The following is a 16,936-nucleotide window of genomic DNA, read 5'->3' as shown; positions in this document are numbered from 1 at the left end:
CCGCCTTCAGTCCGGGGTGTGATCCTGGAGACCCGGGATCGAGTCCCACATCGGGCTCCCTGCATGGAGCCTGCTTCTCCCTCTGCCTGTGTCTCTGCCTCCCTCTCTCTCTGTCTCTCAAAAATAAATAAAATCTTTAAAAAAAAAAGGAAGCAAGCTAGTATTTGCCCCAAGCATCTCAGTGGATCCTCCTGTGCACAGCACTCCAGAGGCCCCGTACCTGGTCTCTCTTCCCTGCAAATCACCGATCTTCCATGCGGCCTCTGAAGGCCAAGGTCATGGGCTGTGGGGGGCAAGTCACCTGCTCCTTGAAGTGGGGCGTCTCTGTTTGGCCCACATGTTTGCTGAGGACCGACGGTGGCCCAGGGAAGGGGCTGCAGAACACGTCTCCCCCCAGGCACGGGGCCCCTGCTCACTGTGAAGACTGCCCAACGCTCATCTCTTCTGCACAGCTTCTCTCCCTGCCCCCGGGGCCAAGGGTGCAAGGGGCCGGCCGGGAGCGCAAACCCAGCGCCACCTACCTCCTGCCGGAACTCCACCGCTTCCCGCCCGTCCTCCTCCTTGGTCTTCACCAGGGACATCTTGACCCAGGTGCGGAAGCCCCCGGAGAACTTCCAGCTGGAGTAGGCGCTCTCACAGGCCTGCATGAAGCCCACCCTGTCTGGGCTTGGAACACAAAGAAAGGGCCACGTGAGGCCTGACGGCAGGATTCAAACTCCAGCCCCTGCTTGCAGCTGGTTGCTTGGCTGGCACCGCCAGGGTGCTGCCCACTTCCTGCTTCCTTTCCAGGCTCTGCTTCTTGGTTTTCATACGGAGGGAGAGTTGTCACCCACCTGGAGGGTGGGGGAGTCCCTCCTCCCAGAGCGCTGGCCCCGTGCCTGCGGGTGCGTTGGCCAGCCTCACGACTCTGACCTCAGGGGCCCCGAGGAGCCTCGCCGGCCTGCCAGCCTCCTCTGGGAGGCCCAGTAGGGGACCACACGGACACCCGTGGCATCAGCCCAGCCAGCACCTCCCCCAGGGGGATCTGGGCGTCACACAGAGCAGAAGAGACCACAGCAGAGGCTGCAAGCTCTGAAACGGAAGGATGGAGCAGCGGGATGTGAGCCAAGGGGAGGTGGTCCTTGGCCACAGCCAGGGAAACGGCCCCTCCGCCGTGGTGACGGCCACCCGCCTTCCCTTAAATGGAGCCCTGGGCTCTGAGGGACCTGAGGCAGGCGGGCTCGGGGAACATGCAGAGAACGCTCCCAGTCCCAACGAGCACTTGGCCCCAGAGAGGGCAGCAGTTTAGCACCGCCTTCGGCCCACGGCGTGATCCTGGAGACCCAGGATCGAGACCCACGTCGGGCTCCCTGCATGGAGCCTGCTTCTCCCTCTGCCTGTGTCTCTGCCTCTCTCTCTGTCCCTCTCTCTCTGTGTCTCTCATGAATAAATGGGTAAAAATCTTTTTTAAAAAATAAATAAAATTTTTTTAAAAGATAAATGAATAAAAACATGCAACAAACCCACACTGAGCCCACACTGCCCCTGACACTGCAGGGAAGACCTGGCCGGAACTCAGGGGGCTCACAAGGTCCCAGCAGCGACAGGACCAAGCCTCTCTGCCTGTGGGTCCCAACACTCGCCACCCAGATCTGCTTCGCTTTGTGAAGCCAGGTTTCCCGGGGCAGCTGAGCTCCGGGTCAGTCCCCGGGCTCGGGGGTCACCGCCGCCCCAGGCCCTGCCCCGCCCCGGGATGCACGAACGAGCTGGGACGGGACTGCGCACGGCAGGCCCGCTGCGGACTTGAAAGGCCACCTGTGCAGGAACTCCTGGAAAGACGAGAAGAGGAGGTAATCGATGGCACTGAAGTCCTCGCTACTCTCATTCAGGCGGAACTGGAGGAAGACCAGCTCCCGCTTCTTCACTTCCCGGGGCCCCTGCACAATCAGGGCAGATTTCTGCAGAGACAAAGGCCAGAATTAGCCCTGGGGGAGCCCAGGGTGCTGTGCTCCTGCCCCCCCACCCCGCCACCCCAACCTTTGTGAGACTCCCTCCCACCTCAGACACGGAGTATGAGTGGAAAGCTGCTCGCCCCGCAGACCCCAGATGAGCACAGGCCACCCCCACCACCCCCTGCTCTCTTCTGCTCACCTCTCCAGCTCACCAGAGCTGAGAGCCACTGGCCTCCGTCCACTTTTCTCAGTGGCTCCCTGCACTAGGGGGCCCTTTACTTTAGGATGCTGCTGGCTCAGTCGGTTGAGCATCTGAATCTTGATCTCAGGGTTGTGAGATCGAGCCCCAAAATCAGGCTCCCTTTCTGCTTGACTTACTTTCTTTCTTTCTTTCATAAATAAATAAATAAATAAATAAATAAATACAAACAAAGGATGTCAGCTTACATCCATTGCACATACAAATGTTCTCTTCCAGTCTGTCGCTTTTCCATTAACTTTGCTTCTAATGCCAGTTGTTACATGAAGCTTTAAATTTGATATAGTAGTATCTGTAGATCTTTTTCTGTGTAGCTTCTGGGTTTTGCTTGCCAAGGAAAACCAATATGACATCAATGTTCTGTATCTCTTTTTTTTTTTTTTTTTTTTTTGAGAGAGAGTGCATGTGTGCCCTTGAGAGAGTGTGGTGGGGGGTAGAGGGAGAGATTCCCAAGGGGGCTCCCCACTGAGCCCCACCCCAAGACCCTGAGATCATGACCTGAGCTGAAACCAAGAGTCTGACACTTTTAATCGACTGAGCCACCCGGGTGCCCCTCTCTCCTATATTTCTTTGTAACACTTAAACTTTTTTACCTTCAGATGCTTTATATGCCCCGCTTTCAGTTTTATATCTGGTGTGAAATAGGGATCTACCTTCCACTCCCCAGACAACAAACAGACGAGGGTTTGATCCCCGTGGATTTACACTGTCCCACCATGTGTCCCGGCAAGTCCCCTTCACGGCGCCGCTCCCCGTCCCCAAACCCGGTGAGGTGATAATATTGTACATGTGCTTTTCTAAACGTACTTTTAAAAAACTAGATTGTTAAATTCCATGAAAAAACCAACTGGGACTTTTAACTGATGAGACTGGATTTAGACATTAATTTGGGAAAAAAAATCTTTACATCAATAACTTTTATAAATGCTCTGCGGGTATTTGAAAAGGCACAAAGTGCTACCCACACACTCACTCTACACTTGCGAACTGTGCTGTTCACTTTTTATCCTTTGTCCTTTGTGTCTATTTCATCTGTGGACGTGGGAGAGAAAAGTGCGAATTTAGTCACCCTTTAAGGCAACAGGTATTTTTTATTTCTAACAGGTTCTGCCTAAAATATACTAATGGAATGCTGTTTTGCACATCAAGAGTTCTGACTGTTAAATCATAGTGGAGAGTCCTAGCTTCTTCGCTCCGTCTCACACGCCCCTCCTGTACCCCTGCGCCCGGTACAGTCTAACGCCGCCTCTCACTTTTCCTGCCGCGTGTTTGTTGCATTTTCCCGAGAGATCTCTGTCCATTTTACTGTCCACCTTTCCGTGACAGGTCAAGCGGCCGAGGATGCTAACTGTTCCCACTTCCTCCCAGGGAACTAGAACCACTTCCCCAATCCCAAGTTTCCCCAGAACGGCCACCCCACTGGAGCCTCATTTCTGCTCCAGCTGCGGCCACGTGAGGAGGTTCCTGGAACGTGCACCGGGCCCCTCACACAGGGCACCCTCCCGGGGCGGGCCCTGGGACCACACCCTGGGGACGGCAGTGACAGGGGCCGCCGCTGGCCACCTGCCCCAGTGCCCACCGCCCACACGCCCGGAAACACGCTGCCCTCTGGTCTCAGCCGCTGTGTCTGTTCTGGGCTTTTCTGCACAGCAGCTCGGCCCATTCTCTGCCCAACACACGAGCTGTTTTCTGGAACTGGAACATTCCGGGAACAAAGTGAGAGAGGCAAGGGCTTAACATCTGGACCCTGGGAGTGCGGCCTGCGGTGGGGACGGGACAGGTCCCACAGGCTGGGAGGGCGGCGGCCTGAGCTGTGGCAGAGCATGCTACCTGATGAGGGCACGACAGGGGCGGGGAGACCTGGAGGCTGGCAGAGCAGAAGCGGAGGCCCTGCTGGGCAGCTCCATGCGGCCGCACCCACTGCCAAGGGCCTGGGGCCTACCTACCACCGAGGCGCCTACCGGAGCAGGACAGCGGCAAGCCAACCTCCAAGTCCGGGCAGTGGGGCTGGAAATGCTGGAAATGGGGATCGATGTGGGGGGGTGTATTTTCTTGCGTCCACTCCAGGCTCAGCCACGGAGGACCTCCACCAGGCACAACCTGCCAGCAGCCACAGCCAGGGGCCACGGCGGGCACAGGCACCTCCAGCAAGGTGTTCCCTGGGTGCCTGCAGGGGCAGGACCTGCCCAGGCTGCCCCCAGCAGCCTCACTGGGGGGGGGCACTCCCCCCCCATCCCCGCTGGAGCTCTCCTGTGCTTCCCTGCCCCTCCCACTCTTCCACGGCCATGGGCTTGGGGGCGCCTGGCACCCAGAGAGGACAGGACTCCTCCCAGTTCATGGCTGCAGAGACCAACCATCACCCCGAGCTGGAGGCGGGAACTGCCTTCAATGTAGTTCTCAAAGGAACAACTCTCCTTTTGTGCCCTTATTTCAGGGCTGTTTGTAGTATTTATTGAAATGACATCCCAAGGGCGCAGCCGGGGTGGCTCAGCCACTTAGCATCGCCTTCAGCCCAGGGCCTGATCCTGGAGACCCAGGATCGAGTCCCACGTCGGGCTCCCTGCATGGAGCCTGCTTCTCCCTCTGCCTGTGTCTCTGCCTCTCTGTCTCTCATGGATAAATAAATAAAAACTTAAAAAAAAAAAAAAGTCCAAGTGGCGCAAAGGGGCCTGGATTGAAGGTCAGGGGCTCGGGGGCAGCGCGGCTCAGCTGCGGCACCAGGAGAGGGGTCCCCAGAGAGCCCGCACACAGCCGGGGCCCAGCTACGTGTCCCAGGGCAGCCAGCAGGAGCCAGGACCCCACTCGGTGCTTCTAGGCTCCGTCCGCTCTTCCTTACACTCTAAAATCTCCTTTCCTCTTCATTTACACCAGCACCCGGCCCCCTGTTCCGGAGGCCGTCCGTCCGTCCGTCCGGTCCTCTCCGTCGATGCTGCTGGCTTCACGTGCAAGTGTCTAGCCAGCCTTCATTCCCCATTCCCACTGCTGGCAGCCGGGCCGGGGTGCCCAGCCTGGGTGTGGGGTGCCGGTGCCCCCCCAGCGGTTCGCGCTTGGCCTGCGCTCGCCTGGGGCTGACGGGCCTTGGCAGCAGGCAGGGACCCCCAGCAGGTGTTCCTCTTCTGGGAAGAGATTCCCCCCAGCACCTGTCGCCCGCTCCGCCACGGAGGCCCTGGGCCAAGGCCTGCTCCGTCTCCCTCTGCTGCCCCAGCGCCCAGGCAGGGCCCTCCTTGGGCTACACAGAGAATGTTCTTACCCAGACGCCAACGCTCTCCCTGGCAGCTCTGGGTGCCCTGTGAGGGCAGGAAGCACAGCAGGTCCCACCATGAGGCGGTCTGGTGACAACTGTCCGGTGATGACGGCCCTGCGCAGCGCCCTGCCCTCTGAGCGCGCCGACACGGAGCTGGGAGCCGCAAGGAAGGCTTTCGCCTCTACCAAAGCGTCACCTGCGCCTGTTTTAGGGCGTGGGATTTCTCTGCTCTGTTTGCTCGGTCCACCCGACCCGATTTACAGCTCACACCAGTTCAAAGTATCTCATCCAGTCGCAGAACCTGTGGTGGCTTTGTGGGGCGTCCCGGCAGCCTTATTTTACTCTAGTTGCTGCAGGAGAGGAATCATTTCAGCCAGATCTCAGGAGGAAGCCTCGAACGCACATCAACAGAACCATCTCGGCGGGACTCTCGACCTCAGACCCACCCCAGGAGCACGCGTGGCTGCACACCAGCCGTTACTCTGTCCGCAGCTCCGCCTCCTGCCGCTCCTGGGGGGCACCTGACCCTGCGGACACTGTGCACAGACACACGGCAGCACGCGGCCTCCTCCACCGGGACACCCTTCCTTCCTCTCTTTAATCCGGAAAACCTTTACTCAGCCCCATTCGATCCTTTCTGAAACAAGGATATGGGGTGCAAGAGAGAAGGTGTAAATAAATATAAAATTCCTTTCCTGCCTTCAAAACCCTGTGCAGGTGCCACCATGGCTGGGGACCCTTGTTCCCAGACGGGATTCTTTATGTTGGCATATTTATTTCAAAACACAGATTCTCAGATCCCCCTCCTGCCTGGCCCATCCCCAGGAGGAATGATTCGGTTGGCCCATGTGGAACCTGGAAAGCTTTATTTTGCAAACCTACCCTGGCAGTTCTGTTGGGCACTCGGGTATAGGACTCGCTTAACTACGTCACACTGGCCTCATGCTGCGGCCCTTCGTCCGTCCATCAAGGACAGCCTCTAACCACACTGTCAGGAATCCCTGAGGATCACTCAGAAAATGCTGAAGCCTTCACAGCCCTTCCTGGTGCAGGTCAGCCAGCCATGGCCATGACTCCACACGGGACAGGCTCACAAAAGGGAGTGAGTCACCCCGTGGCAGGAAGAAGACTGGGGCCCACGGGCCATGGCGCTGCCACGGGGCACAGGGTGGCACAGGGCGGCACAGGGTGGCACAGGGCAACGGGAGTTACCAGGGTCTGGTTGGAGAACGGGTCCGGGTAGTTGATCCTCTGGGTGGTGCAGTTCATGTCGCCCGGCTGGCCAGGGCTCCTCAGGGGTGGAATGACCTCGTAATGGTGCTTGCAGCTGAGCAACTGGGCCTGACCTGGGTACAGAGCAATCCCTCAGGGGCACAAAGGGAGGAAAGGGAGTGTCAGAGTCACGGTCCCTGATCGCACCCCTCAAATTACATCACACGCTCTTTTCACACCCACCAACAACCCAAGTTCAAGACTCCCTACTCTAACGATAGACATAATCCCTTTCCCAGAAGGCCCCTCTCCTGGCTTGCGGTGCAGCCTCCCTGGTGCCTGCATCAAACCCCACCCTCCTTCGCAGTCCTGCTCGGCACACCCGAGGGTGCCTCAGTGACTGAACCTGGCAGCGCCAGCCCACTGGCACCACCGCCCACCTGCGGATTCACTGGGAGAGGCCCTCACTGTGGCACTGCCCACATCTCACCTTGCCTCTCACCTCCTGCTCTGATCAGGGGCCCCAGGTGTGCAAGTCACACCCCAACGGTCCCTCCCTTCCCCCACCCCCGGCACCTCATTCAAGGCTCTACTGATGGCACCTGTCCAACCTCCGTGGCAGAAACAGGTGATAGCAGCAGTGGCACCAGGCACAGGCACAGCTCAGAGAGGCCCAGAGATCAGAAAGAGAAAGTAAAACCCACAGATAAAGGGACCAGAGCAGACACACAGAGAAGAGGGACAAACACCAGATAGGCCAAGATGGGCGAGGAAGCTGCAGGCAGCACCCTTTCCAGAAGCCCAGGCAAAAGGCACCTGGGCCTCTGGCTTTGCCCTGTGGGCAGGCCATGCAGAGGGAGACTCAGGCCCCCTGTGGGCAGAGCCCGTGCACACAGCAGGAGGGCACAGCCGGAGCCCTCAGAGCCCAGGCCTGCTGGTTCTCGCCCACACTTCCAGAGCCCAGTGCCAGCCTCACTGCCCTGAAGCAGACACTACACCCTACAGCAGAGATGACCGCCTCCTCAGGGACTGGCCTCCCACTGGGCCAGGAAAGGTAGGGAGCCCCCTACCCCTAGGGAGGGCCCCAACACCTCTGATTGGCTTTACCTCCCCTGCCACACCTTCACTCTCACTGCTCCTCATCACCGGCCTCTAGCTCTGGGCAGGCTAGACACGTCTCTGCAGAGATGCCCTCTGTCTCCCTATGCTCACCTTTTCTCCTGCTGATCCGCCTTCCAGAAAAACTCTCCCCTCATCTATCAAAGCCCAGCTCACATCCTACGTCTGAGCAAAGCCTTCCCTGCCCACCCCAGTTATGCAGTGACCAGGCCCCGTCTGCCCCTCTGCCGGGCACAGGACACTCTCTGCTGGGTACAGACAGCAGCTCCCCAGGTGTAGACTCTACACCTAGACTGTGCTCGGGGTCCTCTGCCTCTGAGGTGCCCAGCACAGTGAGGGAGGACAACGGGGCTCGTTGGTAAGCCGACGCCCAGACCTGGGCCCCGACGCCCGTCCGGCGCAGGCTCTACCTGGGGCGTCATAGCGATCCACCTCCTTGTAAGACACCGACATGACAGGGTGCTTGAGCTTCTCACGGAAGTCGGTGATGGTCTGGTAGACCAGGAAGACGGCCACCGCCATGAGCAGCAGGTAGATGAAGATGAGCAGGACCGAGAAGACGTTCTTCAGGCAGGCCTTGCTGAAGCGGAGGCTGCTGGAGGCGGACTCGCTGTCCAGGCCTGAACGACAGCATCACACGGGTGACCTCCAGGCCCTCCACCTGCTTTACCGAGGAGGCGAGGCCACCCGCACGCCCCACCTTCCCACCTCAGCCCCCTCCCCCAAACCCTAAGGCATGGCGGGTCGACTTGCACTGTGCACTTCCTGTGCCAGAAAGGGGGCTCCAAGTGCAAGGAGACAGTTACTCTCTTTAAGAACCTCCCAACTGGAAGACAGAGTTCCAGTCCAAGAAGGAAACCAGCCCCAACCTACTTTTCTGGCCTGGTCCCTTCCCATCCCGCTCCTCCGGCCCCTCCTGCTCCAGCTGTGCAGAAGGACCTTGTGTGTGTGTCCCCACCCCCCCACTGCGTGCAGATCCTCCCTCAGCCCTGGGCCCCTCCCAGGGCCCCTCCACATCTGCCATCCCCATGCTTGGCCTGAAGCACTCTTCTTCCCCAGCTGACTTCTGACTCATACTGCGGCTCTGGTCTAGAAAGGCCTTTCCTCAGGAAGCCTTCCCTGACCCATAAACTGAAGCCAAGCAGAGGGGCCTCGAGAGAAACCAAACCTGCCAACACCTTGATCTCGGATTCCCAGTCTCCAGAACTGAGGAAAAAAAAAATTCTGGTGTTTAGGCCACCCAACCTGGGGTACTTCGGTAGGGCTCCCCCAAGCCTGAGACATTCCCGTGGGCTCCCTGCACTGTCTCTGTTCCTTGCTGAAACTGGCGCTCCCCAGGGGAAGAGCTCTGTTCCCTCCACAGCGGCTACGCCCAAGGCTGAGGAGACATGCGAGTTTAAGTTCAAAAAGGTAGGGGATCCCTGGGTGGCTCGGTGGTTTAGTGCCTGCCTTTGGCCCAGGGCGCGATCCTGGAGTCCCGGGATCGAGTCCCGCGTCGGGCTCCTGGCATGGAGCCTGCTTCTCCCTCTCCCTGTGTCTCTGCCTCTCTCTCTATGTCTATCATAAATAATAAATAAATAAATATAAAAAACAAAAAAAAGGTACACGCTCGGCTTCTGGCTTCCAACAACGACCTTTCTACAGACAACAATTACAGAATTAAGACAAAAGCCTTAAAAATCATGTGAAGGCACTGGAGAATGACCAAAAACAGGCAGAAAGGAGAAGCATCCATCTTTGAAGGAAAAAAAACTTCACCTGATCAGATTTATAAATTTGCATGTTTTGCCTGAGGGCGCTCACCATCCCCATGAGGCAGAGCAGTCAGAGTTAAGGGGAACCTTGAAAGGGATGGGGAAGGTGAACCTGCAAATCTGCAAATAAAATAGGTTTAAATTCTTGGCTGGAGACACCAGAGGACCCAAGAAAAAAAGCAGCAGCTGGAAACTAGAAGAAGCGAGAGGATATTTCAGCTGCTGCTAATACAGGGAGCCTAGGAGTTTGGAACTTGAGTCTCATAACATTAACTACCTGCTAAGACAAAAATCCTTCAAAGGCTTCTAACAGAATCCAGAATCTCCATAATGTACAGTATCATGTCTAGTGTTAAATCAGAAATCACTAGGCATGCAAAGAAACAAGAAAACGTGACCCAGGTATGCCTGGGTGGCTCAGTTGGTTGGGTGTCTACCTTTGGCTCAAGTCATGATCCCAGGATGCTGGGATGGAGTCCCACACTGGGCTCTCTGCTCAGCGGGAAGTCTGCTTCTCCCTCTGCCTGCTACCCTGCCTACTTGTGCCCTCTCTAATAAATAAATAAAATTAAAAAAAAAAAAAAAGAAAGAAAAGAAAAACGTGACCCATACTCAAGGAAAAAAGTAGTCTATAGAAAACCAAAGCCAAGATTACTCAGATGTTGCAATCAGCAGACAGGAACTTCATAGCACTTGAATGAGCTAAAGAAAAATATATAGATACAGAACAGACAAAGGGAAAATAGAGAAATGGAAATTACAAAAAAGAACCAGGGACACCTGGGTGGCTCAATCAATTAAGCATCTACTTTTGGCTCAGGTCATGATCTCAGGGTCCTGGGATCAAGCCCCAAGTTGCACTCCCTGCTCAGTGGGGAGCCTGCTTCTCTGTCTTCCACTGCCCACCCCCACTCATACTCATTCTTGCTCTTTCTCAAATCAATACATTTTTTTTTTAAAAAAAAAAAGGACCAAATGGAAATTCTAAAGCTGGAAAGCAAATGAAATGAAAAATGCACTGTACTGTCTTAATAGCAAAAGAAGCCAGAAAAAAGAGTCAGTGTATTTGAAGTTAAATGAACAGAAATTAACCAATTTGAAAAAAATAAACAAAACTGGAGGAAAAAATGAACTAGATAACTGTGCAACAATATCCAGCAGTCTAACAACATGTAACTGAAGAGAGAAAATGGGTCAAGAAGAGTATTTGAAAAAATCATGGCCCAAACATCCCAAAACTAGAGGAAAAAAACATCAATTTGCAGATCCCAGAATCTCAATACATGCCAAGCGGAATAAATAAGAAACCACTTCTAGGCAATCATTGTCTAACTGCAAAAGCAAAGTTAAGAGAAAAAAAAATCTTGAAAGCAGGGCAGCCGGGATGGCTCAGTGGTTTAGCGCCGCCTTCAGTCCAGGGCATGATCCTGGAGTCCTGGGATCAAGTCCCATATCGGGCTCCCTGCATGGAGCCTGCTTCTCCCTCTGCCTGTGTCTCTGCCTCTCACTCTCTTCTTTGTTTCTCATGAATAAATAAATAAAAATATTTTTTAAATAAAATAAATAAAATCTTGAAAGCAGCTAGAAAAAAAAAAGACATTATATGCATGATATTATATCTAACGATAAGTAACTTTTGATCAGAAATGATGGAGGCCAAAAGGCAATGGAACATCTTTAAAGGGCTGGAAGAAAAAAAATTTGTCAACCCTGATTTAAAGTCCAGCAAAACTTAACCTTCAAAAAATGAAGGTGAAATAAAGATATTTTCAAACAGGGCAGCCCAGGTGACTCAGTGGTTTAGCGCTGCCTTCGGCCCAGGGTGTGTTCCTGGAGACTCAGGTTCAAATCCCACACTGGGCTCCCTGCATGGAGCCTGCTTCTTCCTCTGCCTGTGTCTCTGCCTCTCTCTCTCTCTCTATGTCTCTCATGAATAAATAAATAAAATCTTTAAAAAAAAAAAGATATTTTCAAACATAAAAGCTGAGAGAATTCATTGCCAATAGATCTGCACCACAATTCTCGCTAAAGAAATTCTGAAAGCCAAAGGGAACTAACACTAGATAATAACTCTCAAACGTACAGGAAGGAATAAAGATCACTGAAATGCTAAACAGGTGGGTATATATAAAAAGCTATGTCTTTTTAAAACATAAGACTTTCTAAAGCAAAAATTATATAACAATATGATATGGTTTATAACTTCCAGGAATGAAGAATGGAGAAACAAAAAATACATGCAACGAAGAGAAACCAGCAGAATGGTAGAACCAAATCCAGCCATATCAATAATTCCATTAAATGTAAAGACACTGGGACCCTGGGTGGCTCAGCAGTTAAGCGTCTGCCTTCGGCTCAGGGAGTGATCCTAGAGTCCCGGGATTGAGTCCCACATCAGGCTCCCTGCATGGAGCCTGCTTCTCCCTCTGCCTGTGTCTCCGCCTGTCTCTCTGTGTGTCTCTCATGAATAAGTAAGTAAAATCTTAAAAAAAAAAAAAAAAGTACAATCTCTATAAATAAATAGATAGATAGATAGATAGATAAATAAATAAATAAATAAATAAATAAATAAATAAATAAATAAATAAATAAATAAAATGTAAAGAGACTAGAGGAGGGGCCAAGATGGCAACATAGGAAAACCTTGAACACATGTCCTCCCATGGTCATGCCAATTCCACACCCACATATAGAGCAATTCCTCCTGAAGAACTAATGGCTGATCGAATAGCTTTTGCACAACAAAAGAAGAGGAACCAACAGAGAAGGGCACAAAAGATGGGAACACAGTAACAACAGACACCCTTCCCCTGACACTGCAGACTGTAGTAGAGGGGGACCACACTGCAGAACCTTTGTGCAGATTTACCTGCCCTGGGGCACACACACAAAAAAAGCTATGGTTTAAAATGTTTAAATGACTAAAGATGAAGGAAACCCATTCACTAACCCTACAGCATCTGACAAATGGTGGGGAAATTGCTAGAATCTTCTCTGGGGTCAGAGGTACTGGTGAGCACCACTGTTTACATTTCCCTTCCACCTTGGTAGCACAGATAAGAGCAGAGGCTGGATGCTCTAGCCTGTCTACTACCTCAGTGAGACTTGGATCCCTAGCCCACACCAGCTCTAGCCATATTCCCAAGGTGCCCCCCAGCCACATCTACCCAAGCACCAGCTGACCCACCAAGATGGCCCCTGCAGAGAACACCTAGGGACCCCTAACTGGCACCCACTACAGCTTCAGTCAGCCAACCAAAGCTGCCAGGCACACACAGTCTATGCAGGTAAGTTCCTACACAAGGCTACTCTTTCAAAACAGGAGAGGTAGCTCTTTCACCTAATTCATAGAAACAAACACAGAAAGTCAAACAAAATGAGGAGGCATATAAACATGCTCCAAACAAAAGAACAAGACAAACCTTCAGAAAAAGAACTAAACAAAGACAGAGATAAACAGCCTACCTGATAATAGTCATAAAGAGACTGACCAGGCTTAAAAGAAGAGTGGAGGAACTCAGAAATTCAACAAAGAGATAGGAAATATAAAAAGAACCAGCCAGAGTTGAAGAATATAGTAACTGAAATGAAAATACAGGAGAGGACATCAACAATAGATTAGCAGATGCAGAACGGATCAGCAATCTGGAAGAAAGAATAATGGAAAGTACCCACTGAACAGCAAAAAGAAAAAAATGTATGGACAGATTATCAACAGATGAATGAATAAAGAAGATGTGGTATATATATACAATGGAATACTATTCAGCCATCAAAAAATGAAATCTTGCCATGTGCAACAATGTGGATGGAACTAGAGGATATTACACTAAGTGAAATAAGTCAGAGAAAGACAATTATCATGTGATCTCGCTCATGGAATTTAAGAAACAACAGAGGATCATAGGCTAAGGAAGGGGAAAATAAAAAGACGAAATCAGAGCAGGAGACAAACCATAAGAGACTCTTAATCATAAGAAACAAACTGAGGATCACTGGAGGGGAGGAAGGTGGAGGGATAGGGTAACTGGGTGATGGGCATTAAGGAGGGAATGTGATGTAATGAGCACTGGGAATTATAGAAGACTGATAAATCGCTGAACTCTACCTCTGAAATGAATAATACCTTAAATGTTAATTAACTGAATTTAATTTAAAAAAATGGGATATAGCTGTCATAATATTAAAAATCTTAATTGAGGGCAGCCCCCGTGGCTCAGTGGTTTAGCTCCACTTTCAGCCCAGGGCCTGATCCTGGAGACCCAGGATCAAGTCCCATGTCGGGCTCCCTGCATGGAGCCTGCTTCTCCCTCTGCCTGTGTCTCTGCCTCTGTGTGTGTGTGTGTGTGTCTATCATGAATAAATAAATAAATTTTTTTTAAAAATCTTAATTGAAAAAAAAAAGAAAATAGATCCTGTAATGGATCTCTGAGATAACATCAAGTATATTAACATTTGCATTATGAGGGTCCTAGAAGAAGAGAGAGAAACGGTGCAGAAAACTTATGGAAGAAATAATAGCTGAAAAGTTCTCTAACCCGGGGAAAGAAAGAGATATCTAGAGTCCCCAACAAGATGAACACAATGAGTACCATATCAAGATATTAAAACATCAAAGACTAAAGGTAAAGAGAATCTTAAAAAGAGCAAGAGAAAAGTAAAAAATTACTAACAAGGGAAACCCCATTAGGCTATCATCTGATTTTTCAGCAGAAACATTACAGTGGCAAGATATATTCAAGTGCTGAAAGAAAAAAAAATCTATGACCAAGGATACTCTACCCAGCAAAGTTATTATTCAGAATGGAAGGAGAGAGAAAGTTTCCCAGACAAGCAAAATTTAAAGGCATTCATTACCACTACCTGGCCATTAAAGGGTCTTCTTTTAGCAAAACAGAACATAATTAGAAGATTATGAAAGGAAAAAAAATCATGGGTGAAAGCAAACATATAGTAAAGATAGTAGATCACCTACAAAGCTAGTATAAAGGTTAAAAGACAAAAGTAGTAAAATCAATTTTTTTTTTAGTAAAATCAATTCTATCTAAAACATTAATGAAGGGTGTTACAACACAGAAAGAAGTAAACTCTGACATCATAAACAAAAAATGGAGGGAGTAAAAATTTAGTGCTTTTAGAATGTGTTCAAATTTAAACAACCATCAACTTAATATAGATTGCTATATACTCAGGATATCATATATGGGCCTCATGGTTACTATAAACTAAAAATTTGTGATACACACACAAAAATATAAAGAGAAAGGAATCCAAACAACACCAAAGAAAGTCACCAATCACAAGGGAAGAGAGCAACGAAGAAGAGAAAAACTACAAAAAATCCACAAAACAAACAAAATGGCAATAAATACATGCCTATCAATACTTTAAATGGTCTACATGCTCCAATCAAAAGACACAGGGCAACTGATTGAATAAAGAAACAAGACTCATTTAATGCTGCCTACAAGAGGCTCACCCTAAACCTAAAGACACATAGAGACTGGAAGTGAATGGATGGGAAACACATTTACTATGCAAATGAAAGCAGGAAAAAAACCAAACACACACCAGAATAGCAATACTTCTATCAGATAAAATAGACTTTAAAACAAGACTGTGTAGCAAGAGACAATGAAGGGCATTACATAATGATAAAATAATGCAACAAGAGGATATAATAATTGTAAATACCTATGCCAAACACTGGAGTACCTAAATACATGAAGCATATATTAACGGACATGAAGAGAGAAACTGATGGTAATACAATGATAGTAGGGCACTTTAACACCCCGCTTCAACCAATGGATAGATCATCCAGGCAGAAAATCAATAAGGAAACAGTATCTTTAAACAACACTAGACCAGATAGATGTAACAGATATATATAGAACATTCCATACAAAATCACCACTAATACACATTCTTTTCAAGCACACATAGAACATTATCCAGAAAAGATCACACTAGGTCGCAAAGCAAGTCTACATAAATTTAAGAAGACTAAAATCATATCAAGCATCTTTTCTGACCACAATTGTATGAAACTAGAGATCAATTAAAGGGAAAAAAAATCTAGAAAAAAGCACAAATACATGTAGGCTAAACAACAAATGAGTCAATGAAATCAAAGAGGATGGAGATATACACACACACACACACACACACACACACATACATACACAGACACACACACATACCTGGGAACAAATGAAAATAGAAACACAACAGTTCAAAATCTTTGGGATGTAACAAAGGCAGTTTTAAGAGAGAAGTTTATAGCAATACACGCCTACCTCAAGAAACAAGAATAATCTCAAAAACTTACCCCTACACCTGCAGAAACGAGAAAGAGGAACAAAGCCCAAAGTTAGTAAAAGGAAGGAAATAATAAAGATCAGAGCAGACATAAATTAAATAGGGACTAAAAAAATAAAAATAGAAAAGATCAATGAAACCAAGAGCTAGTTCTTTAAAGGATAAACAAAATTGATAAATCTTTAGCCAGATTCATCAAGAAAAAAAGGGCAAGAACTCAAAAGAAAAAAATCAGAAATGAATGAGAAATTAAGATTGATACCACAGAAATACAAAGGACTATAAAAGACTAATACAAAAATTATACACCATCAAATTGGACGACCTAGGAGAAATAGATGTAGAAACATATAATCTTCCAAGACTAAATCAGGAGGAAATAAAAAATCTGAACAGATTTCTGTTCAGATTACCTTGACACCAAAACCAAAGACACTACCAACAAAATGATAGACCAATATTCCTGATGAATACAGATACAAAAATACTCAACAAAATATTAGCAAACCAAATTCAACAGTACACTAAAAAGTTCATTAACCAAGATCAAGTGGGATTTATTCCAGAGGAATTTATCCATCGATGGTTCAATATCTGCAAATTAATCAATATGATACACCACATTAACAAAACGAAGGGTAAAAACCATATGATCATCCCAATAGATACAGCAAAAGCATTTGACAAAATTCAACATCCATACATGATAAAATCTCTCAACAAAGTTGGGTCAGGGGGAACATACCTCAACCTAATAAAAGCTATATATGACAAACCCACAACTAACATCATACTCAACAGTAAAAAACTTAAAGCTTTTCCTCTAATATCAGGAACAAGACATTCTTGCCATTTTTATTCAACACAGAGTAGCAAGTCCTAGCCATAGCAATCAGACAAGAAATAAAAACCACCCAAATCAGTAACAAAGAAGTGAAACTGTCACTATTTGCAAATAACATGATACTATATATGGAAACCCTAAAGACTCCACTAAAAATCATCAGAACTAATGAATACAGTAAAGTTGCAGGATACAAAGTTAACATACAGAAATCTGTTGCATTTCTATACACTAATAACAAAGTAGCAGAAA

General features: G+C 49.0%; 1 protein-coding gene across 4 annotated transcripts in view; it reads right to left on the bottom strand.

Moving 5' to 3' along the window:
• The window catches only part of PACC1 (proton activated chloride channel 1), a 38,803-nt gene that overhangs the window by 4,499 nt on the left and 17,368 nt on the right, over positions 1-16,936 (bottom strand). For 2 of the 4 annotated variants that reach the window (XM_077902185.1, XM_077902187.1), the window contains exons 3-6: positions 8,176-8,385; positions 6,647-6,798; positions 1,795-1,937; positions 522-666 (exon numbers count right to left, since the gene is read on the bottom strand). In XM_077902185.1, coding sequence (XP_077758311.1) covers positions 522-666; positions 1,795-1,937; positions 6,647-6,798; positions 8,176-8,385 — 650 coding nt within the window. The remainder of the gene's footprint in view (positions 1-521; positions 667-1,794; positions 1,938-6,646; positions 6,799-8,175; positions 8,386-16,936) is intronic. The other 2 variants (XM_077902186.1, XM_077902188.1) reach the window with 2 other exon arrangements.

Source organism: Canis aureus, chromosome 6 (genome assembly GCF_053574225.1).
Source record: "Canis aureus isolate CA01 chromosome 6, VMU_Caureus_v.1.0, whole genome shotgun sequence".
NCBI lineage: Eukaryota > Metazoa > Chordata > Mammalia > Carnivora > Canidae > Canis > Canis aureus.
The sequence above is the reverse complement of the archived record's forward strand: the minus strand, read 5'-3'. Positions and strand labels throughout refer to the sequence as shown.